The sequence below is a fragment of the Mya arenaria genome, chromosome 17, assembly GCF_026914265.1.
Source record: "Mya arenaria isolate MELC-2E11 chromosome 17, ASM2691426v1".
Classification (NCBI taxonomy): Eukaryota; Metazoa; Mollusca; class Bivalvia; order Myida; family Myidae; genus Mya; species Mya arenaria.
Window position 1 is genome coordinate 14,251,050 of NC_069138.1, and position 27,542 is coordinate 14,278,591.

Sequence of the window (27,542 nt, forward strand, 5' to 3'; positions counted from 1 at the left end):
GATGAACGTGTAACCCTCTGAAAATATAAAGGCAATATGTAAAATCATGAAACATGTCTGATAAAATGGATATGTATTGTTATACATAAAAACATAGTGTTCTATGTTAATTGTGGATACAGCTATGAGCCCACTTAGTATATGTCTAGGGGCAGATCCAGAGTTAACGTTAGAGGGGGCATAACCTAGGGGTATTACCTTAGGACTTGCACCCCCAGGCCTATCCAAAGAAAAATTTAACAATTTCAAGTCCAAAATGGTGCATTTTGTGATTTTATAATAGAGAAAAAGTAAATTGGACCATTTCGGTGGATGTGTGCTAGATCCGCTCCCTCCCTGGATTCGATAATGTGTTTACATACTGATTATAAAAAAATAAGACAAAATCAGTTTAAAAGAGTATAGAGAAAAATTGTTTGTTTCAATGTAAGATCATAATATATTTCACCGAATTAGCACCAAAAGCTTATTTTCACGAGTGGCATAACCAAGAGTGATTAATATACTATGTATGTATTAATAAGGTGAAATATGTTGCAATCTTACACTGAAACAAGCAAGTTCCTCTTTATGATATGCCTAAAAATGATTTAAAATGACAGTTCCTTGCAGTATTTCGGACGGGGGTAGTCAAAAACGCAACATTATTTTGGACACTTAACGTCGTTGAAATGGTGACCCAGACCTGTCGTGTGCACACGCATGTTTTAATAAATTGAATGGAGGGGGGGGGGTCAACATTTAAATACAGTGAAAAATATCAAAATGCTAATTCACAGTGAAATACAAGTTTTAGTTTTCTTATAAATTTGTATAAATCCATACATGCCATATTTTCTGGAGACCATTCAGGGGATTTGTTCAAAAGGCTGAAAATTCAGGGGGATTTTGGTTGTATTCAGTGGGATTTTTTTAGCAGGTCTAAGTTGGCAAAATTTTAAAGTATTTTTAGACGCAAGTACGAAAAAATGTATTCACATATAGTTTGCTTTGAAAACCTCTTAACTTTTTCATTATACAGAATTATTTTATGTCATGATTTATCATATTCTTATGATACACTGTCATGTCATACTGTAATGCACTTGCAGAACAAAATATGTCATTGGAAAAATATGTTTTCGAGACAATTAAATTAAATTTACCTTCCTCCAAAGTCTTTTAAAAAATTGTGCTTAATTCTATCAGCTTGATATTTCTTTGCCTTTGATAATTACTACAAATTAATTGATCACTTGTTGTAAAAGTTTCCTTTTGGCATTTCACCCTTGTGGATTTGTTTCTTTACATTCAGTTTTACTCACACATACTGTGGTTTCACTTACTTTGTCATAATTGCCTGATGAAAAATTTCTAAAAAAAATAAAAAAAAAATAAAAAAAATCCGGGGGATTTTTATCTCCCACCGGGAGACTGGGGGATGAATCGAAATTCCGGGGGATTTTTCCCCCCGCCGGGGGATATGGCATGTATGTAAATCACAGGAAAGCCAACGCTAAATAGAGGATAATTGTTTTTTTCAGTGAAAGATCATTATATATTTCTTGTGAAAACACCTTGTGAACACTTACAGTAAATAAAAGTAAATATTTCACTCGTGGCTACACCACTTGTGGACTTGGTGTTTGGTGCTCACTCGGTAAAATATAATATCTTACTCTGATATGAATAAAATATTTTTTTAAAATATGATTTAAAAGGATATTAAATAACAGTTTATTGAGGGTTTTTTCAAAAAAAGAGAAATATCGATTTATCTGATAAATCTCTATAAGTAACTGTAACATATAAATAGCATATAAAAAATCGAGGATAATTGAAGTTCTGAGATTATACCAAATATGAGAGCACTCTGAAGCTATTGTTTATAGTCATTGAACTGTTTAAAAAGGCTTACATAACTATCAAATCATTGAAGTCAGAGTTATGAACGCGAGGTTTCAGTTTGGTGGCCCTTATAACAATGCCAAGGCTATCCCAGTACCTTCAAAAACCTACAAGCTGCCACAGATTCAGTCATTGAAATTAGACTTTTGGTTGAACAAGCCCGAACTTTTATACTATTGCTTGGCATCAATTATTTAACAAGCCCTGCTATATAAAATTCTGAACTAGAGCAAGCCCGGAAGATATTTTACCAGTGCAGGGCTTGCGGGCTTGTGTTAATTTCGACCACTGCAGATTGAGTGCAAAAAAGTGGCTACAGCTTTTTTAGGAGCTATAAAAGAAAAGAGCCAATGACACTTCCGAGTGAGAGACAAATAGAAGAGCTCATTATATAAGTATGATTATTTATTTTACATAATATCACGATTATGAGGTCTTATTTGAAAAATCCGGGAATGCAGTCCCATATAAGTGTGTTTCATGGGAGAATCATTTGTATTACTCCAAACATTTACAAAATAACCGAAATACATGTAAACTTCACTGAAGAGTAAGCACATTTAAATGGCAATGCATTCCTCGATTTCTCAAATAAGCCCTCATAATTGTGGTATTAGGTAGAACTACGAGTCATACTTACTTTATCACGATGTCCGCTCTTTGTCTCTAATTTGAAAGTGTCCTTTGCTCTTTTATCTATATGTAGCTCCAAAAAGAGCTGGAGCCATTGTTTCGGATACGTGCACAGGTCCTAGGTTGATATTTGATTATTGTTTATGATTGTCCATTTAAAAAATGTCAATTTTATACATTCATGTTATACAACTGTTATCAATACCTACACATGGACATGTACATGGCATACATGCTATCAGCTCCAACTGCATACATGGACTGGATATCCTAAAACAAACCAAAAAGCAGAATGATAATTTGTCATTCGAAACAGTTGCCAGGTTGACCCAGTTGACAAGAGCACCCTGCAAATATGGGTGATCAATGGTCGAGGGTCCAAGGGTTTAATCCCCATGATTATGCACCAGTCAGTTGTAACCAGAGCCCCCCAGGTCCGGGGATAAGCGGGGCATCGTAGGTTAGGGCCATTCCCCGCTATTTTTGGTACGAAAACAAAAACCACCGCAGTCGGCACTGCATGGAAGGTAAAAACATGGCTCATTTCCCCCACTATCCCCGGTATACCCCGGGACCTTGGGCGGGGGAGGGGGGCGTGGTTACAATTGACTGGTGCATTACTTTACCTTTTACTGGTGTCAGAAATAAATGAAGTGACTTAGTCAGACAGTCAACAATTGTGTTACTTGTTTACTGATAATTAATGGCGTAATTGTAAAGGCAGAACATGTTTTCTTTCAGTATTATTAAGACTGACAATGTGGCAACGTTTCAGAAAAAAGTGGTTCCCCACCCACTCAAAGTTTCTTCAATTTTGAAAACTCAATCAGTTAATGCATAAATCTTTTGATAAACCGCTTACTGAATTAATAATGTTGCTTTATTATGCCCCCTTTTGAAAAAAGTGGGGTATATTGTTTTGCACATGTCGGTCGGTCGGTCGGTCGGTCGGTCTGTCTGTCGGTCGGTCGGAATACCAAATGGTTTCCGATCAATAACTTGAGAACGCTTTGACCGAGGGACCTCATACTTGGTATGTGTATTGGTCATCACCAGCAGATGAACCCTATTGATTTTGAGGTCAGTGGGTCAAAGGTCAAGGTCAGTGTGACCTTTACATGAAAAACGGTTTCCGATCAATAACTTGAGAACGCTTTGACCCAGGAACCTCATACTTGTTCAAAGATATATTCATACAACTTACTGTAAATGCTGAACTTTTATCCGATTGATGTTGTTTACGGAATGAAAAATCGCAAATATGTTGGTCAAGGTCAATATGGTTATTTTTATCTACATTCTACATAAATGTACATAAAATACGTAACGGTTGCTAAAGAGCGCAACATTCATATGAATTTATCAAGAGCAAAAATGTTCAATTATTTAAATACTCACAATGAGATTTAGAATAACATTGACGATGATTTCATTTCAAGATGGCCGACTCTTACCATTAAACGACTTAAGAATTTTTCTTCACTAGTTAAGACACCTCCGACGTTGTCTTAACTTTTTGCCGATTTATGAAAAACTTAGGAAATTCTTAAGATAAGAAGTTTTATGAATAGCACTTAGGAAAAAAAATGGTAAACTTAGGAAAAAATGCCACACTTAAGTCAACATCTTATCTTAAGAAGTTTTATGAATACCGCCCCTGAACTTTAGAAACAGAAGGTTTTACATCTCATGGCTTTAATGCCTACTCACCTCACAGATTTTGACATACTGGAGGGATTAAAAGAACAGAAATGGTAAATAATCATTATTCAATATTTGTGCCACCTGTCCTTTAGGTGGGACACATCATCCATCCGGTTTGGCAAAATATGGATAGTCTCATTACTTTAACCTGTCTTGGCTGGGATGTTGATTTCATTATTAACTGCATGTTTTTCATGATGTTTTCTTCTCCATTTTGTTAACAATGTAAGACAATCATGTCAGCCACATCATTGTAAGCATTGTTTAAATCATGATGTAGTTATATTATGTATTTGTCAATAGATGTTCCCCAAAACAGTTCCATAATCAGCTCTATTACAGTATGTCCCAAGTGCGTATGAAGCTGATTATAATATATGGAAGTACAGACTTAAGTTACAGTGAAAAAATGTGTATTTAAACACCTATCATTGTGTGAAAGTAGACAAGAGTCAGAGCTATAACATGATGTTGTGCAAATGCTGGTTCCACATACATTTCTTGATACCATTATCTGTCAGAAAGTGTTACGTAGTAAAAATGGGTTTTTCACGAATTATTTTCTGACTGAAAGTTATTACACATCAGAGAAACATTCAATCAGAATGAGTGTGCAGGCGCTACCTCATACCATGTATGACCATGAAGAACTTGACCATCTGATAAAGTTAATTAACTTGGTTGCAATATAAGATTTCCCTTACTTATGTTGAGTCATATCATTTCTGTAACTTATATGGGGTTATTAGATTTCTGTTACTGTACATAACTGTATTAGATTTCCATAAGGAAAGATGCCATGACCTCTAGCAGAGATTTCACAGGAACAAAGATGAGTTTGGTAGTTTATCATTGTCATCTTGGTAATTGTCATCTTCCAATATGCTACTGGCTTATAATTATTAACAAACTGGGTAATAAGATAAGATACTTCTTTTATGGGAAAAAATCAGCATTAAGAATTCCTTTCATCGAGTATGTCAAACAAGCCTTTGAGGGTTAATGAAGATAACGTTAATGGACTGGGTTGCCTTATATTTTCTTACACTACATTTGCTCCCTTTGATTATTTTGTTTTATTAGTGCCCGTTTGAACATACATGTAAAATTTCATTAGAACTCCTAGTCTGCCTTTTCTTATACCTAAACGAAGATCATGAAGACGGCACTACATCCTGGTAATTTTGAACAACACAGCAAGGACGTGGTCATATTCTTATAAAAGCTTTACTCTAGTTCAAACTATATTCTTACTGTGCCCTGCGAGGCATCCACTACTTTTTTGAATGACCTTCACCAGGTGATGTAGAAGTCCCTGTCAGTGTTTATGCTCACCAGCCAATGATTATCTGTGCCATCTTGACACTTCAGAATGACCTTTACTTGGTAATGCAGAAGTCATAGTCTGCCCTTGCCAAAAAGGTTATGATTTTCTGTGCCACCTTGACCTTTCAGAATGAACTTTACGGGGTGATCTAGAAGTCATAATCTGCCCTTGCCCAAAAGATAATGCTTTTTTAGCTCACCTGTCACTTTGTGACATGGTGAGCTTTTGTGATCGCCTTTTGTCTGTCGTGCGTCGTGCGGCGTCCGTCAACAATTTACTTAAAAGACATCTCCTCCTTAACCGCTGGGCCAATATTAATAAAACTTCATAGGGATGTTCCTTGGGTGGTCTTCTATCAAAGTTGTTCAAAGAATTTAATTCCATGCAGAACTCTGGCTGCCATGGCAAACAAAAGGAAAAACTTTAAAAATCTTCTTCTCCCAAACCACAAGGCTTAGGCCGTTGATATATGGTAGGTAGGATCACCAAATGGTCCTCTACCAAGATTGTTCAAATTATGGCCCTGGGGTCAAAATTGGCCCCGCCAAGGGGGGTCATGGGTTTTCTCTATATGTTTATAGTGAAAACTTAAAAAATCTTCTCCTCTGAACTTACTTGGCCTAGAGCTTAGATATTTGACATGATTCATCGTCTAGTGGACCTTTACAAAGATTGTTCAAATTATGGCCCTGGGGTCAAAATTGGCCCCACCCCGGGGGGTCATGGGTTTTCTCTATATGTTTATAGTGAAAACTTAAAAAATCTTCTCCTCTGAACTTACTTGGCCTAGAGCTTAGATATTTGGCATGATTCATCGTCTAGTGGACCTCTACAAAGTTTGTTCAAATTATGGCCCTGGGGTCAAAATTGGCCCCGCCCCGGGGGGTCATGGGTTTTCTCGATATGTTTATAGTGAAAACCTTAAAAAATCTTCTCCTCTGAACTTGCTTGGCCTAGAGCTTAGATATTTGGCATGATTCATCGTGTAGTGGCCCTCTACAAAGTTTGTTCAAATTATGGCCCTGGGGTCAAAATTGGCCCAGCCCCGGGGGGTCATGGGTATTCTCTATATGTTTAGAGTTAAAACTTCAAAAATCTTCTCCTCTGAACTTACTTGGACAAGAGTTTAGATATTTGGCATGATTCATCGTCTAGTGGACCTCTACAAAGATTGTTCAAATTATGGCCTTGGGGTCAAAATTGGCCCTGCCCCCTTGGGGGGTCATGGGTTTTCTCTATATGTTTACAGTGAAAACTTCAAAAATCATCTCCTCTGAACTTACGTTGCTTAGAGCTTAGATATTTGGCATGATTCATCGTCTAGTGGACCTTTACAAAGTTTGTTCAAATTATGGCCCTGGGGTCAAAATTGGCCACACCCGGGGCTGATGGGTTTTCTCTTTATGTGTTATAGTGAAAACTTAAAAAATCTTCTACGAACTCACAAAGACAAGTAACGTCTTAATTTAAACTGGATAACATATTTAGTACACATACCAATTTTCAATATGGGCCACATACAATAATTAATAACAAATATACATATATAGATACACACGTAAAATCAAGTAGTGACAAGAGCTTAGATATTTGGCATGATATATCATCTAGTTGACTTGTACCAATATTGTTCAATCTTTGGCCCTGGGGTCAAAAAATGGCCCCACCCGGGCGGTCATGGGTTTCCTTATATGATGAAAACTTAAAAAATCTTCTTCTCCGAAACCAAAAGGCGAAGGCCTTAGATATTTGGTATGAAGCATCGTTTATCTGACCACTATTAAGATTGTTCAAACTTTAGCCCTGGGGTCAAAATTGGCCACGCCCCGTGTTCATAGGCTTAGGTTTTCAATATTTGTATATAATGGAAGAATGTGCAATATATGACAGGTGAGCGATTCAGGGCCATTTGGCCCTCTTGTTGTATCACTTTGACCTTTCAGTATGACCTTCACCTGGTGATGAAGAAGTTATAGTCTGCCCTTGCTCAACAGTTAATGATTCTATTTGCTACTTTGACCTTTCAGAATGACCTTCACCGGGTGATGCAGAAGTCACAGTCTGCCCTTGCTCAACAGCTGATGGTTCTCTGTGCTACCTTAAACTGCCTTCTTTTTATTAGGTAAGTTGGAAACATCTTTTTATAAAGAAGATGGGGAATTTAAGTTTGCACATTATGCCAGTAGATGACCCATAGTGTTAAAATTGGGCAGTCAGCCTACAGTTTGAAATAGCATCCATTGCAGATCAAACGTTTCTTAGCGACCTTCATTTAATCTTTTTTTATGTTTCTGAAAGCAGTGATTTGACAAATTTTTGTTTACCTATAAACTTAAAAAATTGACTAATTTTCATCCACAATAATTTGTCAAATATAGTCATGGACTTGTTATTTGCAGTCATAACTTAAAACAGTTTTATTATGATTCCCATAACTCGAATATTTGTGGAGTTGATTGTGCGAGAAAAAAAGTATTCAGCTTCCACTTGCTGTTTTCTTAAATATTAATTTTAGTAATTTTCTATCAAATATCAATTTTATGGTATAAATGTCACATTGTGAGCAAAATATTTCAAGAGAACCTTTACATTTTTAACCAGTGCCTGTGGTATACAACACATCCAGCGTGGTGGGAACCGGCAGCTTGGCCTATTTGAGAGCGTGTATTTCACCGTGGTTACACTCTCAACTGTAGGGTTTGGAGATATTCACCCCGACATATGGCCCAGTCAGCTCTTTATGCTGTGTATGATAACTGCTGCGCTCCTTGTCCTCCCAACACAGGTAAATATAACATACTGTTGGACCTATACTTGCACGAGGGACTTTCAGCTTTTATGTTTTTCGCCTTTGTGACGACTGCTGAATCGTTCGCATCTTTGGTCGCATAATGCAAAACCTTAAGCATTTCTTCTGAAAAAGTATTAACATTAATGACTGTGTTAAGGCTGAGGTTGTGTAGTTGGACCCTGTTTTAGGGGATAGGGTGGTGTAAAATGAGCCCTGTTTTTGGAGGAGGGATGGGGTAGGGTAACCCTGTTTTAGGGAATTTGGGTGGTGTAGTGGTACACTGTTTTTAGAGAATAGGGTGGTGTAGTGGTACCCTATTTTAGAGGGTAGGGTTGTGAAGTGGTATTCTTTTTTAGGGATGGGGTTGTGTAGTGGAACCCTGTTTAAGAGGGTGGGATGGTGTAGGGGTACCCTGTTTTAGAGGATAGGGTGGTGTAGTGGTACCCTGTTTAAGGGGGTGGGATGGTGTAGGGGAACCCTGTTTTAGAGGATAGGGTGGTGTAGGGGAACCCTGTTTTAGAGGATAGGGTGGTGTAGGGGTAACCTATTTTAGGGGGTGTGGTGGTGAAGTGGTACCCTGTTTTAGAGGATAGGGTGGTGAAGTGGTACCCTGTTTTAGAGGATAGGGTGGTGAAGTGGTACCCTGTTTTAGAGGATAGGGTGGTGAAGTGGTACCCTGTTTTAGAGGATAGGGTGGTGTAGTGGTACCCTGTTTAAGGGGGTGGGATGGTGTAGGGGAACCCTGTTTTAGAGGATAGGGTGGTGTAGGGGTAACCTATTTTAGGGGATGTGGTGGTGAAGTGGTACCCTGTTTTAGAGGATAGGGTGGTGAAGTGGTACCCTGTTTTAGAGGATAGGGTGGTGTAGTGGTACCCTGTTTTAGAGGATAGGGTGGTGTAGTGGTACCCTGTTTTAGAGGATAGGGTGATGTAGGGGTACCCTATTTTAGGGGATGTGGTGGTGAAGTGGTACCCTGTTTTAAGGGGATTGGGTGGTGAGGTGGTACCCTGTTTAATGGGGGTGGCATAGTGGTACCCTTTTTTAAGAGGATGGGGTGGTGTAGGGGTACCCTGTTTTAGGGGGTGTGGTTTTGTGGTGGTACCCTGTTTTAGGGGGTGTGATGGTGTAGGGGTACCCAGTTTTAGGGGGTGTGGTTTTGTGGTGGTACCCTGTTTTAGGGGGTGTGGTGGTGTAGGGGTACCCTGTTTTAGGGGGTGGTTGGTGTAGCGGTACCCTGTTTTAGGGGGTGGGTGGTGTAGAGGTACCCTGTTTTAGGGGATTGGGTGGTGTAGAGGTACCCTGTTTTAGGGGGTGGGTGGTGTAGCGGTACCCTGTTTTAGGGGGTGGGGTGGTGTAGAGGTACCCTGTTTTAACCGATGTGTCATAATGTTTTATGTATTGGATTCCACAAGCAAGCTGAGATTATTGTACAAACTAGAATGATTAACATCTGTTGACTGTTATAGTTCCAGGAGGTTGGTAATATCTGGATCAAGGACTTGATGTACAGACGGACATTGAAGAACATGCCCGCTTCCCAGACGGTAACCTTGGCAACAAAATAATCTCTAAAACTAACAACAGTGTTTTTGTATCTGTTAACAGGCATGTGGTGACGGGGACTCTGGTGGAGGTCTATGTCGCATGAGCCGTTTTATTACTTGAAATTATTACTTGATGACCTGTCTATGATTTCTCTTTACAGGATTGGCATGCATGTGTAGTTTCTTTAAGAATATATATGCTATTTTTCTTTTTACACAAGATTGTGATGTTTAAATGATGTTTAATCTAAGAATTTAACTATTTATAGCAAAACTTAGCAAAGTGTATTTGTCATTCCGCAATTAAGGCATTTTCATAATGAAGCGCAAGTCAATGTGTACCTCATCAAAAGTGATTTTCAACAGTAACTTTTCGGCGTTTCAAAGAGCGTAACTTAAGGCTGTGATATTTGTTGTTGATTAAAGAGAAACCAATGCAAATGGAACATGTATGGATACTTTGCAGATGTACGAGGACCCCTCCATTAGTAATAAATTCCGCGTTGATATGTAAAAGAAAACACACCATCACTGATGGTGGCAGGTGGCTTTCTTTGATGTGTGAAGTCCATTGACAGATTATAGATGTAACACTTGATTCAGAATTCGTCTGGTGCTCAAAACCTTCAAATGCTAAATTCATTTGCAAACAATACTAAAAGAATGTTGTGTCTGTCTGTATATCTAGCTTCGTACAATTTTACAGTCCTAAAAGACCATATAATTTGGTCTGCCACATTGAAGGTGGCGAACAACAGCAGCAAGGATCGCAAGGGGCTTACAAGAAATATAATTTTTAGATAGAAAATCAACTCAAATGTATCAATAATCTCTTCAGTTGTCTCTCCATCTCAGGTGGTGTAGGCGGAGCAGGGGCTTACATGGCTGCTGGAAAGCTCTAAAAATTATGCATGTACAATTATAATACATAGATTTAGAACAATCAGTGTCGTTATGAGTGTTAGAGCAGCTTGCGTACACATGGATTTAGTATCAGAAAAAGGGTCTTTGGAGCTACAGTAGCCATAGAGCTCAGACAGACTATACATAAATTCAAACCTTAAATATTTACTTTATATCATCTGTATTCCAGTTAGAGCAGCTTGCATACACCTGGATGGAGCGCCAGAAGCAGGGCGGGGCTTACAGTAGCCACAGGGCTCAGACAGAGAAGCACGTGGTTGTGTGTACAACAACACTGCAGGCTGACACTGTAATGGACTTCCTCAATGAGTTCTACTCCCATCCAAAACTACAGGTATTCATAGGCTTGTTTGTGATTTAACATTAACAATACTTTTGCATAGTTATTATCAAGTATAAAATTTATTTAAAAATGTCGGCTCAATGGTGCCAAGGGTAGGACATAAGTGGTGAGAAAATGTGTACAAATGCGAAATACTTGGAGAAAACAAATCCTATGAAAAGTCATCATTTTTCTTTATTGATTTCTACACATTTTAAGAAGTTATTCTTTCATTTGAACAATCATTTGTACAACAATTGTTCAACAAAGATTGACAAGAGAAATTACAATCATTAATATTTTGTACCCAGATTGATTTTGTCCTCAGATTCCACCTATATGTTACTTATCATAAAAATGCCATGCTATTTCAGGACCACTTTGTTGTGCTACTCTCCCCGTGTGAAATGGACCCCACCATGAAGGTCCTGCTACAGGTCCCTATTTGGGCCCAGAGAGTTATATTTATCCAGGGGTCGGCCCTTAAAGACATTGATCTGGCTAGGTGTCGGGTCCAGGATGCCGAGGCATGCTTTATCCTCTCGTCACAAAATGTGGAGAATAAAGAAGCTGCAGTAAGTTTGTATGGAAACTAAATAGAATATATTAATAATAAACGTAATTATATATTGCTTGTGTTTTTTTTGTAAAGTTAGTTTCAGTAAAAGTTGTTTTTAAAATATCTATTTGAAATTAGTTTTGATGTTTATTCAACAATTGATTTAAAACTGTGAAAGAATAGTGAATAGAATTCAAATGAAATAAGAAATATAATATAAGAAGAAATCTCAGAGGTAAACTCACTTTACCTTGGGTAGATTATCAACAAACGTATCGTATGATGTTTTTTTCAAAATCAACATTTCTGAGTAATGATAATATCTATTTCGATAAAGATTGGTTGATTCATCAGTTCAGACAGTTTTATTTGATTTTGGAGTTAAAACGTTTAATTTTATTTGATACACAGAGATGCATGTCAATTGGAAATTGATATTCTGATATATCGTTGTATGCTTGTTGATAAGATGACTGCATTGAGTTTAAGGTCTTGCTAATAAGGCAAGGAATTTATGAAGAATTCTTCAATTACCAACCATAGTTGTGTTCCCTTGTTTCTCTAGGACCAATCCTATTTCTACAGAGTTATGTTCCCTTTTGTAGGACCGACTTAATTCCTACAGAGTTATGTCCCCTTGTTTCTCTAGGACCAACCATATTTGAACAGAGTTGTGCCCCTTGTTTCGCTAGGACAAACCATATTTATACAGAGTTGTGTGCCCTTGTTTCTCTAGGACCAGCACACTATCATGAGGTCATGGGCCATCAAGGACTTTGGACCGGAATGCCCGCAATATGTTCAGATCTTCAGGCCTGAAAACAAGTTCCATGTTAAATTTGCTGGTAAGTACAGTGAAGAATTTGGTAGATGTCATTCCAGTGTTTTTCCTGACAAATGCAGCAATTTCAATGCAAAATCATTACTATTCAAACAATTGGTAACTTTAAAATCATATCAATATCACTACTACACAATTTAGAGGGTTCTAGTCAATGGATATTTAATCATTATGAAACATTTATCTTACCCCTCCCCCCCCCCCCACCAAAAAAAAAAAGTGCATTTGTCAATACACAATATGAAACTTGATAGAAACCAAACAATAGTCTGCATGTTGTTATTTGACAATAGGGTTTAAAACGATTGAGGGCTATTTATTATTGATATCATATTGTATGAGCTAATTTCCGACTGTGAAATGTCATTAACTGTTATTGCAGTAAGCTTTATTCATTGTGCAAATGGTATAATGAAACAATCAACAGATCTATTCAAAACCCAGGTCAATGAGAATTAATAGAGTGTGTTGTGGTAAAATCCATTTTTACTCCGAATGTCATAAATTGAATAAAGAACATTGGTTACATACACAATGAACTGTATAAACAAACTGGATGAGCATGATTGTGTATTATTAATTAACATTACTTAATGCTCCTTCAATGGAGAAAGCATAAAATAGCCTCTTTTTTATAGTCGGTTCACATATGTAGCAGGCCCATTAATTTGGCTATAACTTATGTTGAGTAATGCTCCATAGCCCGTTCACATATGTAGCAGGCCCATTACTTTGGCTATAACTTATGTTGAGTAATGCTCCATAGCCCGTTCACATATGTAGCAGGCCCATTACTTTGGCTATAACTTATGTTGAGTAATGCTCCATAGCCCGTTCACATATGTAGCAGGCCCATTACTTTGGCTATAACTTATGTTGAGTAATGCTCCATAGCCCGTTCACATATGTAGCAGGCCCATTACTTTGGCTATAACTTATGTTGAGTAATGCTCCATAGCCCGTTCACTTATGTAGCAGGCCCATTACTTTGGCTATAACTTATGTTGAGTAATGCTCCATAGCCCGTTCACACATGTAGCAGGCCCATTACTTTGGCTATAACTTATGTTGAGTAATGCTCCTTTTCTACTGGAAAACATCAAAAGAAGAGCATTGACATTCGCTCTCTCACCCCCTCTCCCCATTAAATTGTGTTAAATAACAGAGCATACTGAATCAGCAGATGACCCTGTCTATTAATGTCCATCCATTCTTCTTTCTGTAGACACAATCTTGTACACACTTCATCTCCAAAACATCCTGCCTGAGTTTGGATGCAACTTCACAGGAGGGTTAAGTCAAGTCTAGTGTTGATTTCTACAGTATGGTGTAAACAGAAAATCTTGCACACATTTTGTCTCTTAAAATCCTGGCCAGATTAAGTTTAAACGAAACTTGACCGGAGTGGTTCATATAAAGCCTAGTGGAGCAACCTGACAACAGGGTTATGGCTGAATCTGAATGACACTTTACAGGCATGCATATGGGGTTTACATCACCTTCAGTGATAGTTCTATTGATTTATTCTGTACTTATTCCCTAAATGCTATAGAGTCGGTCATCTCATCACCTGCAGTGATCTTTCTAGTTTGGTTTGTTTTACCATTATTTGTTTGTACATTTAGGACTTTATATCATGCTGTAAATGGCATTTGACTTTTCAGTCACAGAAACACTTTTTAACAAGGATCTTAAGATTGACATTAATATTAATGTTTTTTTACCAACAATCATATGACACAGTACATAACAGTTAAATATAGCAAATCAGCAAAAATTAGAAATCAATATTTTTTTCACTTTGTCCCTGTTAAAATCTGCCCAAATTGAATAAAAGCTTGGCAACTTATGATGCCCACAGAAGTTTTGTTTACATTAGGTCTATAACTCTAGAGTTATTGCCCTTTAACTACTTTAAAAGATCCCATTACTATGTAACTAACAAGCAGAAATTAAAACAACTGTGTACAAAGTTTAGTTTATTTACTACATGTGAAGTGAAATGGTGCAAGCACACATTTTTTTCTGGTTGGTAACACTATTGTTATTGCCCATGTAATATTGAAATAAAATTACATTTGTCCATCAACAGCTATAACTTTGTAACTTAAAGACAGATATAGTACTGAAACTGACTATAAATATTTTCTGATGGTGAACACAAAATTTGAATTTGTCAATCAGGACCCATTAGTTAATTTAAATAGAAAAGATTTATACTATTTACATCTGGGTTTTGTTGGTACATTTAAGGATTTTTTTTTAATCACTTCAATAAACCATAAGCTAGTGCTATCTACAAAGGCAATACATAAAGTGTGATCAATAATGTTATTGTTATGTAACAATATCCTATTGAAATCTGATTGTTTTACTGTGAATATTTTACTCAGGTTTTATATTAAGTGTATAATAAAATTTATTTACTCTATACCCTTTGTAAACTTGTCACAGTAATGGCGGTATACAAATTCTTATTGTTTTAGTTTTGACTTAATAAAAATATTAGCACTGAGAAAAATGATAGTGTTGTATCTGTAACACATAGAAGAGTAACAGTTTGAATAAACAGTAATATTATAACATTAGAGGTGAAAATGGCCTCTAGAGATTCATCCATATATACGGGATCTGACCTGATTCATGACTATAGTTGTTCCAAGTGTGGGGAAGATGACTTAAACGCTGAAGCCCAGCACTTCTGTCCACAATGTGAACACTGTCTGTGTGACAAGTGTGTGGCAATGCATAATGGATATCATAAGAACCATACTGTTTATGGGCGTGGAGACATTCAGAAGTGGGCGGGGTTCTCCATGGACAGATGTGACCAACATGGCAGCAAACTGGAGGTCCACTGTGATGACCACAAGGAATTGTGCTGCAGTGTCTGTGTGGCCCTTAATCATAGGTAAATGTTTAACATGTTTGCTGTCTGTTCATGTGTCCAAAACTATCATGCCTCATTTAGTTCACAAGTTGCCAGCTACAATTTGCAAGTGTACACCAGTAAGGCCAGTAACTCTTGTTTTAATATGAATAATTTCCCAATTATACTCCTGTTTCAAATAAAACAACAACAATTGGAATTAATTTCAAGGCTCCATGCAATCAGCCCATCTCCTGCAATGAAGCTAGAATTTTAGTTCATATCTTTGACAAGCTTTTATTGATAAACAGAAATTCATTGTTGTGTTAGCTTCCCATGTATTGACACATGAGACCATGCATTCCAGGCTATGTAGCAACATCAGTCACCTGCCTGACCTGGCGAGAGACTTCCTGAAAACAAAAGAGTTGAAGCAGCTGCCAGCAGCAGTGGACAAGATGAGGAGCATGCTGGATGAGCTCAAACATGCCAGGATGAAAGATCTAGCCTCCCTGAAGGACTCCTACAAGAATATCATTGTTGAAATCAAGGCTCTCCGCAAAGAGATAAACAAGATCTTAGACCAGTTTGAAGAAAAGACTGTTAAAGAGTTGGACAGTTTGATGAAAGATTTAGAGAAGAGAGTGAAAGATGATTTGGACACTTGTGCCAATATGAATGACCAACTGAAGACCATGGTGGATAAACTACAGCAGATTACTGGCAAACACAAGGAGATCAATTCTTACATTGGATTCCGAAAATGTCAAACCAAGTTAAAAGATGGAAAGGGTATGGTACAAAACATACAGAAAAGGCCTAAAGAAGGGATTAGGGTCAAATGTGATGAAAGTGTATTACCATTCTTCAGAAACCTTTACAGCCTTGTTAATGTTGAAAGTGTACATTCCATGTCAAACACAACAGATTCTGTCCATGTGTATATAGCTCAAAGTCAAAGTCACTATTCTGTTAAAATAAAGACAGATAGAAGGAATTGCCTTATTGCAGGTATTAGTGAGATGCCCAGTGGAGAGGTAGTCATTGCTGACTGCAACAACCAAAGAGTGAAACTTCTGAACCAGAAGTACAAGGTCATTGATCACCGTGGTCTTCCTGGTTGTCCTCTGAACTTGTGTTATATTGCTGGCAACGAGGTTGCTGTAGCTGTAGATGATAAAAGTGCTCTACATGAGGTCCACTTCCTTACAGTGACCAAGGGACAGCTACAGGCAGTGAGAAAATTCACCACAGACCATCCATGCTCCTCCGTTGCCCACCACCAGGGCCAGATATATGTGGGCTCTGGCACTGCCCTTTACCTGTACACCATGGATGGACATCTCAAGAACAAGATGTATGAAGACAAGTCTGTTGACAGGACAGTGTACGAGTGTGCTGTTAGTCCTGAAGGGGAGAGATTTTATGTTACAAATTACTCGAAACATAAATTAGTCACACTAGATAAAGATGGACAAGTGCTATCTACATTAGAAGATCCTGAATTACAGAGGCCCTCTGGACTATGCGTCAGCCCTAGTGGCCATGTGTTTGTGTGTGGGCATGTGTCTAACACTATGTTACAGGTGGACTGGGAAGGGAGACAGAAGCTGGCTACAGTGGCAAGGGCGGTTGATGGCTTGCTCTGGCCCCAGTCAGTGAGGTTAAGTGAACATACCTCCAGCCTTATTGTGGGGAATTTTAACAGTGACAGTATCCTTGTTGTCAAGCTGTGTTGAACAATGAAGCAGGGTTGTATGTCTATCATGTGATGTCTATGTAAATTTCAAATGTTAAATTAAATCAGGGTTGATCTTTCATTCGATTTTTTCATTTTATGTTGTAAATATTATATTATATGTATTGCACACTTTATTATATATGTATACAAATCAATGGAATATAGTAATGTGTATTTGTATGTACTATTAAATGATCATGTGTACAGAAGCGCCGAAAGGTATTTTGTATTAGGGTGGCTGGGTTGGGTCCAGTAGGGGGTGAACCCCTCCTTGTGACCCGCTTGGATTTATTTTAACACTTTAACTATTTTCAGGACTCATATCAATCGTTAGAAACACCTTTAAATAACAAAAACTGTTATACTAACTTTTCAAATACTTTGATTATCATTATTTTGACTAAATTGGAAATATGCATATAATTTTACCATTTACTAAGTCGGTACATAAAACGATCCACATATTGATATATATTGCAATAATAATATCTGCGCAATACTCATTTTTCTTGCAGTTTGCCAAGCCAGGCTTCTTTGAATGCTCTGACTGCCACGGCCCTTCCTGATTGGTTGGGCGCCTGCGGATCAGTTTTGTTTTTTATACAAACAGCATTTCTTCATGTTTTGGACCTGAGGCAGAAGATTCCTGTTAAAAGCTCACAGTTCACTCGTGTCAGATGTACCCATGACTGTGTTGCATGTTCTTCTGGTATTTTGACTTAACGGAAATGATTATTTGTTCGAAGATTTATTCTTGAATGTGTGATAGCCTATGTTATTTTATGCTGTTGTTGAATTAAGATACATTGTGTGGCATAATATCAAATTTATAAACATTAAAACATAAACTGTTTGCTTTGTTGTGTTTTGATAAGTTTTGCCTTGACTTTTTAGGTTTGTACAGTAAATTATGCAATATTTTAATTCCATTCAAAACCAATTTTACAATTTCCCATTCAAAGACATAAACATATTTCATTATTTGAGTAAGTTTTACCAAGAAATATTTCATTTGTACCGTAAATGACTGGGTATTAGACGCCCTTTTTTTCCTCAGATTTCGATGCAAAAAAATGCCTGCGTATAATAACCCGTAACAATTTTTCAAAGTTTTTTTCTGAGGTCGATTTTTAAGCTGAGAGTTTGTTTACATTTATGTAGAAAGGGAAGTTACTCGCGTCATATTGATCGATTATATACGGGTTAAAACGGCAAGTTAAAGATCGGTATACGGTATATCGTAAGACGTTTATAATTTTAACAAAAATATTTTTGGATTAAATGTTTTTTGATTAAAGTTATTCAATTTAATTTTGAATAATAAATTGAATTGAACAATAATTAAACTTGCATATAAGAAAGCAAAGTTGGGCACTGTCAAAATATTTTTTGTCAGTTGTACGATAAGGTGTGAAAAACTCGACTGCCTTTAACCTGTTAACATACCAATACTACAAACTGTTGCGATAATGGTCTTGTTTATTCGCACTTTGTCACGTTCTTTATTCTTTTCTGTAGGTGTTGACATTTTGAGAACAAACTCGTACAATATAAGGTCTTTGCAAAACTTAACTTATCATTCTTGACGTATTTTGTTTACGATATACTGTCAGAAAGAATCTTACAAATTGTCATAAAAGGTACTTTTTAGTGCCATCCAACAACAAATTGTCACACTAGGTACTTTTTAGTGCCATCATGGGGAAAGTGCGTACATCGTACACAGCACTAGAAAAGCTAGCTGTTATCAGCTATGCTGAAGAGCACGGCAATCGTGCAGCGGGTCGCCAGTACACGATGAATGAGGTCAACATACGCAAGTGGCGAAAACAGAAGCACGAATTAATGGCGGTTACTACACGGACAAGACGACCAAAGACATGACGGAAGATGAAATGGAGCGTTTCTTCGAGAGTGACGACGATGACGAGGAATTTGAGGGCTTTGAGGAAAGCGATTTAAGGATTAGTGAATGACAATTTGTGTGTTTCTTTGTGCAATATGTGCTGATTGAATGTGTTTATTTTAAATAATCTGTTATGTTATCACATGAAACGAATAAAAATGAAACCAATTTTGCTTTGTGTTATCATTGTATGGTTTTAAAGATAACCATCGCCATTTTCACGAAAAAAAATTTTTTTGTCACTGTCAACAAACATGGTGGCCGAAAATGCCAGACAATTTGACATTTTTTCTATGCGTCTTTTAACCCAAAACATAAATTAAAAGTTTTTTTCCCCGATTTAGCACATATTTTTTTCCCTGCGTCTAATACCCCCTATCGTCTTATAACCAGTCATTTACGGTAAGAAATATATCTGAAGACTGAAAATCTCAGTTATGGTTCAAACAGGCTTATTTAAAATATAGATTAAGTGTTCAAATTGAACATATTTACCAGTTTCAAAGTAAGACCATTTACATCAGTGAAAATATCTTCCTGCACAATTCCTTGTAAATAAGGATTGGATGTGGACTCATGGAATAGACCCAACAATATCTAACTGGTTTTGTTTTAGAGACGACTTGTGTTGAAATTGACACAGTTGTCACAACGGTGGTTTGTTTATGTATGTGTGTCCATCCTTCGTTCAGTCACACAATTTCTTTACAATTGTTTATGACTAAAATTAAAAAAACAATTACTGTCCATTTAATCCCAAATTGATTCTCTTGACCAACATACATTACACAATGACATTGGTCCAGGACTGGTCATGCGGTGACCCAATATTTTTCCATGTTGGGTCATCAAATTTATATCATAGCAAAACTGTGTGTATTTCAAATTCTGATAAATATTCCTATGAATAAATGAAACATGTAAACAGGTTGTCAAAGTGATATATATACGTTACGGGGTTAGTTGGTGACTCAATATGAGATATACGGTACCAGTCCTGGACCAATGTCATCGTGTCATGTATGTAGGTCAAGAGAACAAATTTGGGATTCTCATATTCAATATGATTTCCTTTGCCCTGTATATCCCATATCCGGTCACCTACTAACCCCGTAACTTATTATGTGTAAAGATCCACTGTCAACTTGTACAACGTGCATGAACTTTGTTTCTTTGAACCACACTTTAACATATTTTGATAATCATCTTTATATAATATTTAATCATTAGGTTATTGTTTATTACAAAATTGATAAGATTTGTATACAAATTAAAACAACTCAGCCAACATGCTTATGCTTATGATTGTAGATTTGCAATCATTCGACACAAGGTCAATGTGAAAGGTGTCTTTATTGTAAAACTCTATTCAAAACAATAGCTAGATGTTTACCTTAAAAAAATATGGTCATTTTCTAATTGCAGAACATGTGGTATGTGTGGATGAGTTTAAGTACGCTCTACTGGCCAACAACTGCCTGTGTCCAGCCACCTCAACATTGGTGACCTTGTTACTTCACACCTCCAGGGGACAGTGAGTTCATTGACCTTAGTATTAAACTTATATACTTTACAATGATTATGGAACAAGTTATCACAACATTATATTAGTCACTCTCATTGGCACGAATTTTATGCAAAAACGTGGTCTTGTGACGTGGGGGAAACCCGAAGAAAACCCACTTGTCTGGCTTGGTGACCACAAACCAAACTCACACTGATTGACCTTAAGGTGTCTGATACACAAATACATGAGATTGTGAAGGAAAAAAGATGTAGCTGTAGAAGTGTAGCTGACATTGTATTTGGTGTTTTCATGCAAAAATGATCTTCGCCATTATTATTAAGCTCTCAAACCGTTCAAGATATTCAAATTAACTTGGTATATATGGTTTTTAGAGACAATATGCACATTTAAGTTAATGTATTATTGATTGGTTTAGTTTATAAAACAGGCAAGGTATTTTTTTTTACTTAGGAAACATGTATGTGACAATTTGGAAAGATCAACAGTACATACTTGTCACCTTTTTCAATCAGCAGGTCTTGATTAAAGGAACACTATTGCGTATTTCGATGAATCAACAAGAGTGAATTAAAGATTGACTTTGACTTGAAAATAGTATTATATTTTAAGTCAGCTGGTTGAAGTATTGATAACTTTTGGACGCTTATGCCTGCTGCTATGATTTACATATATATTCTTATTACTTCAGGGAAGGTCAGACCTCGTCAGAAGAATGGCAGAGGCTGTATGGTCGCTGTTCTGGGAACGAGATCTACCATGTTCGGCTCGGAGAGAGCAAGTTTTTTGGAGAATACCTTGGGAAGAGTTTTACATATGCTTCATTTCATGCACACAGAAAGTAAGTGTGTACATTATTCAAATAAAATTTAATCGCAAAATGACTGAGTCTTATAGTATTGCTTGAAAAAAGGAAACCTTTCAAAATATGATTGAAAAAGAATATCTTGTGATATCTGTTTTATTTGTTTTTGTTCATAATTAATTCTCATATCATAATGGTAACCAGTATATTGAGCTTTGAACAATAAGTAGCATGCAGGTAAATTACAATGATAATTCATTTAAACAGATGCTTCTTATTGAATGCTGCTTTTGACAATATGGAACAACACCAACTTCCCTTCTAATTGAAATTGTACAACTATATTTTGTGTATAATTGTAATAACTCAGTTTGTTGGTTTAGTAAATATTACTATGATATTCTTATAGACATGCTCTTCATTCATTCATTCTTGGACTTGAAACAATGCTTACCTTGACTCAGTGCTTTAGTAAGACTTGGTGTTAGACTAAGGTAACAATCACAGAGAGATCAGCAGACTGTTTGTGGGGAAATGATTTGCCCTTCCAATTTACATGTCAATGTTCCATGAAATTGCTCACGAATTATTGTGCCATTATATATAGACATCACTTCCATTGATGAAAAACACACTAACAGATTAGCCTTCTACAACAAAGACCAGGAAATGCCTGTTATTTGTCAGCCTTTGTCATTGACTGGAATTTGTTCAATAGATGCAGTAATGCCATGACAATAAAGAAACATTGAAAACACACTTCAAGTAAATTGCCTGAGATCAATTAGAGAGATAGTTAACATTTGATAGCAGAAATGATAGCAGTTTATTTATGTAACTTTCTCTTGATTGTTTTAAATTCTTTACACAGAGAGTTTATCATCCAGGGCTAGTACATGTATTTAGACAAAAAAACCCATAAAGTCTTACTGTAACTAAAAGGTCATAGTCCTTATTGAAGTATCCCAATGTTCATATGATATTTTTACATAATAATTTACGTTTTTATGAATACTGGCCCGCAGCTTCACATTTAACCCTACTTCTGGGACAGTGTCAGCTTCAATGTGTGATAAAACCTTGGTAATCCAGCTAAAACTAGTCCACATACATAATGTGCAAGTCTGACATCAATTATTACCCTCTTTTCAAAATCCAGCTCCTGACCATCGACACAGTCAGTTATTTGAGAGTGGGACATTTGTTTTTAAAGTCATAATAATTTCACTTTCTAACTATTTTGCACATTTTTTTTCTACAGGTATGGAGTGAGCCTTGTCGGTGTTCAACAAAACTCTGGTCTTTCCACTATCCAGCTAAACCCAGGTCCGCGTCATATCATGCGCGAGTCAGATATCTGTTTCTACATGAATATCACCAAGGAGGAGAACTCCGCCTTTATTCTTGCCCATCCCAACCAGGAGGATTCAAAACCTGATAAGAAAATCAACATGCAGACTGGTGCAGAGCCTGTGTCAAAGATAGCAGGTGTCATCGCTAGTGTGGGTAGGTAGGATCAGGTTGAAAACTGTTCCTCTATGTTATCCTCGCATTTTAAAGTTGAGGATAATATGTGTAAGAGTTTTGAAAAAAAATTGCATTATGCTTTTTTGAAAGGTGGTTTAACAAATATCAAGAAATCATCATTTGGTAAAAGCAAATAGTGTTTAAAAGGAATACTACCGCTCTTGATAATTTTTAAATACTTAACGACTGAAGCTAGGATTATTTTTTGAAGTGCCATTCAACCCTTGATCTGTGCCCATATATTGTAGTATAGTCATGTAATCCTGTGCTCCAACTTTTTTAGGCACAATGGCTCTAGAGTTGCAGCACACTCGTCTTATGACAGCTCCAACAGAGATAAAGCGTACAGGAAGTCGCCGCACCCAGCTGGAGCTACCTAAGGGATTCAACCCCGCCAATCTCCAGAAGCGGCCTAGCATAGCACCCGTGCCCGCATACCTGGAGGGGTCAGGTATAACGATCAACGTGGAGGATGAAAACATGTCTGAAGATAGCTTTCCGTACGCTGATGAGGAGGAAAATCCAGAGTATGTACATATAGGAGTTAAAGTTTGTCTTTAAAGTACTGGTGTAAGCATATTAATCTAGCATAGGTATACATGCAAGCATTTAAATCAAGCGTAAGTACTAGTGTAAGCATTTGAATCTAGCATAAGTATTGATGTAAGCATTTGAATCTAGCCTAAGTACTGGTGTAATCATTTTAATCTAGCGTAAGTATAAGTGAAAGCATTTGAATCTAGCTTAAGTACTGGTGTAAGCATTTAAATTTTGCATAAGTTCTGGTGAAAGCATTTATAGCTAGCGTAGGTACTGATTTAAGCATACAATGCTAGCATAAGAATAATGGTGATGGCATTTAACTCTGGTGTATGTACTGGTGTAAGCATTTAAATACAGCCAAAGTATTGATGAAAACATTTAAATCTAGCATAAGTATAGGGTTGTTAGTATTTAAATCTAGCATAAGTATGGCGGTGAAAGCATATAAATCTGGCCTTATTATGCTGTCCAAAGCATATCAATCTAGCACAAGTATACTGTTGAAAGCATTGGAATCAAGCATAAGTGTACTAGTAAAAGCATTGGAATCTAGCATTAATATGCTGGTTAAAGCATTGGAATCCAGCATAAGTGTACTGGTGAAAGCATTGGAATCCAGCATAAGTGTACTGGTGAAAGCATTGAAATATAGCAGAAGAATGCTGGTGAAAGCATTGGAATCTAGCATAAGTATACTAATAAAATCATTGTAATCAAGCATAAGTATGCTGGTTAAAGCATTGGAATCTAGCATAAGTATGCTGGCAAAAGCATATTAGTCTAGCATAAGTATGAATCTAGCGAAAGTGTACTGGTAAAAGCATTGGAATCTAGCATAAGTATGCTGTCCAAAGCTTTGGAATCTAGCATAAGTGTACTGGTGAAAGCATTTGAATCTAGCATAAGTATGCTGATTAAAGCATTGGAATCTAGCAAAATTATACTAGTAAAAACATTGGAATCTAGCATTAGTATACTGGTTAAAGTTTTGGAATCTAGCATAAGTGTACTGGTGAAAGCATTGAAATCTAGCATAAGTATGCTGGTGAAAGCATTGGAATCTGACATAAGTATACTAGTAAAAGCATTGGAATCTAGCATAAATATGCTGGTTAAAGCATTGGAATATAGCATAAGTATGCTGGTTAAAGTATTGGAATCTAGCATAAGTATACTAGTAAAAGCATTGGAATCTAGCATAAGTGTACTGGTTAAAGCATTGGAATCTAGCATAAGTATGCTGATTAAAACATTGGAATCTAGCATAAGTATACTAGTTAAAGCATTGGAATCTAGCATAAGTATGCTGGTTAAAGCATTGGAATCTAGTATAAGTATGCTGACAATTAACTCTGTGTCATCTTGACAGATTGTAATGTTATAATGTTTCAGATATGTTCGAGGGTTCCCACCAATCACACCTTATATTGGCACCAGTCCAACTCTGTGTCATCTTGACAGATTGTAATGTTATAATGTTTCAGATATGTTCGAGGGTTCCCACCAATCACGCCCTATATTGGCACCAGTCCAACTCTGTGTCATCTTGTCAGAGAGAAGAGACCTCTCTGCTGTCTTCAACTTGCTCAAGTAAGAATTCATTTTTGATATAGTCGTTATAATAATTTAAGTTGTATATTGTGGTAAAGGTGGTGTATACCTCTCACCCAAGAGGTCATGGGTTCAAAGTCCCATTAGGGCCTCAGTCTTTTGGCCTTTCAAAAAGAACACAAGTACTAGTACTTTCTACCCACAAAACAGACTAATGAGTGATTCAGCTTACAGCTGTCTGGGTATTAGCGCTAAAGTCAATGAATTATTAGTATTAAGTTCATGGTTTAAGCTATTTAAATTAAACTTGGTACATATGTTACCAGTGGCAATACATATAAAAATAGCATGTACTCTGGCAACAAATATCAGGAATGTTGAACCTTGAGCACCTGAGAACATTGGATAGGTATTTGAGTCCGGGAGATGGGACTAACCCGCACACAGTTTAGCCCTATCCCATAATCTAACCCACTGAATCTTTAAAAAGGTAGGCAAAATCTCCCCATATTTGGCTCAACTTTTCTTGCCTTTTTATAGCACATATATTGTAGAAGATGTATAATACTCCATTTTACAACATTTCAAAAATATTCATCTTTCATACAACATGAAAGATGGTTTAAAAGTATGGGGGAATTTTGTCACGTAAGTCATGCCATGCTCACATTTGATTTCATCTTTACTTTATTTCTATTGCTAGGTCTGTGATCACTGTTGCTATAACAACGCAAAGGAGTACAACTGGCCAAACCGTGCAATCATTGTTGCCGCTGACTACGCCAGTAATGGCCTGTACAACTTCATTGTTCCCCTACGCTCACATGCCCGGCCCAGTAATACACTCAACCCCATTGTTCTTCTGCTGGAAAAGAGGTGAGTACCAGGTACTCTGTGAGAGAGTACTGACTACTGGGGTGGAGGGCGGCCTGGACAACTTTAAATTGCCAATACGCTCACATGCCTTGCAAAGTTATACACTCAACCCCATTGTTCTTCTGCTGGAAAAGAGGTGAGTACCAGGTACTCTGTAAGAGAGTACTGACTACTGGGGTGGAGGGCCGCCTGGACAACTTTAAATTGCCAATACGCTCACATGCCTGGCAAAGTTATACACTCAACCCCATTGTTCTTCTGCTGGAAAAGAGGTGAGTACCAGTACTCTGTAAGAGAGTACTGACTACTGGGGTGGAGGGCGGCCTGGACAACTTTAAATTGCCCATACGCTCACATGCCTGGCAAGTTATACACTTAACCCCATTTGTTTTTCTACAAGTATTATTTCCTGTAGAAAATATGTTTTAAAAAAATGGATCAAAGCCTAAAAGGATAAGAAGCCCCTGAAATCCTGAGGTACATTACATATTTAGAGGTAACATTGCAAACATCAAAAATATTTTCATAGCAGAAAGCTTGTACATGATTGTGTTATGTTAGAGAATATTGGCAATGGTGATAGCCAAGATGTTAGCATACTGCATTCTGGATCAGTGGGTCTTGGGTGTAATCTCTGGTAATGAACATGTGCATGCTTATACTTCAGAGACAAGCATGTATCTAATAAGCAATTGATTTGTCCTTGTGCTTTATCTCCCAATTCCATTACTATATTATTCCAGGCCTGACACAGCATTTATGGAGACCATCTGCCACTTTCCAATGGTGTACTGGATGCTGGGCTCAATAGAACAGTAAGAATGGCTCACTGAGATTTGCATTCATCAGATAATCTCTTCTATGAATATATCATGGTCGCACTTACTAAAACTGGAGAAAAGTTAATATTATGATAATGTGAAATTACCAATTTCAATTGTTTGTTTAGAATATAGGATATAAGTCAAATTTCGCTGATGGTGTTAGATCAAAATTTATTTGAACGAGTGATTACAAAATAAATTACTCTCATGAACTGTTCATTTTTAAAAATAATTGTTGGTATGTTTTCATTGCAACATTTTCTTATTGAATAGAAATATGTATGAAGGAAAATGTTTATTGATAATTCATGCTCCCATTCAGTTATATTGTAAGATGATTTTCATACTTGACTATAGTTCAGTGTTTCTTTAAACATGGTATAATGTCTGTGCCATTAGTAATTTCGTAACGATACTTCTTTCTATGACCATATATCACTAAAATCACTTAATATAAGGCATTTGTTAGCTGAAAAATATTTTATTATAACATTAAATTACATAACTGAGATTAGTATTCATAAATTGTTGTTTATTAAAACTTGATTTTTTTTACTTTGGTATGGATGTCAAATAAAGAAGATTGGTTGTCATGGTTACATGCAGATTCCCATTCTCACCAATGTTTTGAAGTTGCTAAATAGTAACTTTATGCTTATCAGAACAGTTGTTTGCGTGTTTCCCGCCATTAAACAGGGTTTTGTATGAAATTGTAGAACAGTCCACATAGCAAATGTTGCCCACAAAAAATAACAATTGCATTTCTTTTTCATTTTCAATGTCTTTATTTATCACTAACCAATATAATACTGGTAATATATGTGCTGTACATATGTTTATACA

The 27,542-nt window shown here is 36.8% G+C and overlaps 2 protein-coding genes across 8 annotated transcripts in view; both read left to right on the plus strand.

Annotated features, from left to right (window-relative positions):
• The window catches only part of LOC128223884 (potassium channel subfamily T member 2-like), a 137,045-nt gene that overhangs the window by 85,902 nt on the left and 23,601 nt on the right, over positions 1-27,542 (plus strand). For all 7 annotated transcript variants that reach the window (XM_052933338.1, XM_052933340.1, XM_052933341.1 and 4 more), the window contains 12 exons: positions 7,579-7,673; positions 8,153-8,336; positions 10,980-11,144; positions 11,507-11,707; positions 12,428-12,536; positions 20,474-20,582; positions 21,265-21,414; positions 22,640-22,884; positions 23,189-23,432; positions 24,933-25,038; positions 25,703-25,875; positions 26,619-26,690. In XM_052933338.1, coding sequence (XP_052789298.1) covers positions 7,579-7,673; positions 8,153-8,336; positions 10,980-11,144; positions 11,507-11,707; positions 12,428-12,536; positions 20,474-20,582; positions 21,265-21,414; positions 22,640-22,884; positions 23,189-23,432; positions 24,933-25,038; positions 25,703-25,875; positions 26,619-26,690 — 1,853 coding nt within the window. The remainder of the gene's footprint in view (positions 1-7,578; positions 7,674-8,152; positions 8,337-10,979; positions 11,145-11,506; positions 11,708-12,427; positions 12,537-20,473; positions 20,583-21,264; positions 21,415-22,639; positions 22,885-23,188; positions 23,433-24,932; positions 25,039-25,702; positions 25,876-26,618; positions 26,691-27,542) is intronic.
• LOC128223886 (uncharacterized) lies at positions 16,026-17,579 on the plus strand. Its single transcript, XM_052933345.1, has one exon. It carries the CDS (start codon positions 16,076-16,078, stop codon positions 17,138-17,140), a length of 1,065 nt encoding a protein of 354 aa, XP_052789305.1. The 5' UTR covers positions 16,026-16,075; the 3' UTR covers positions 17,141-17,579.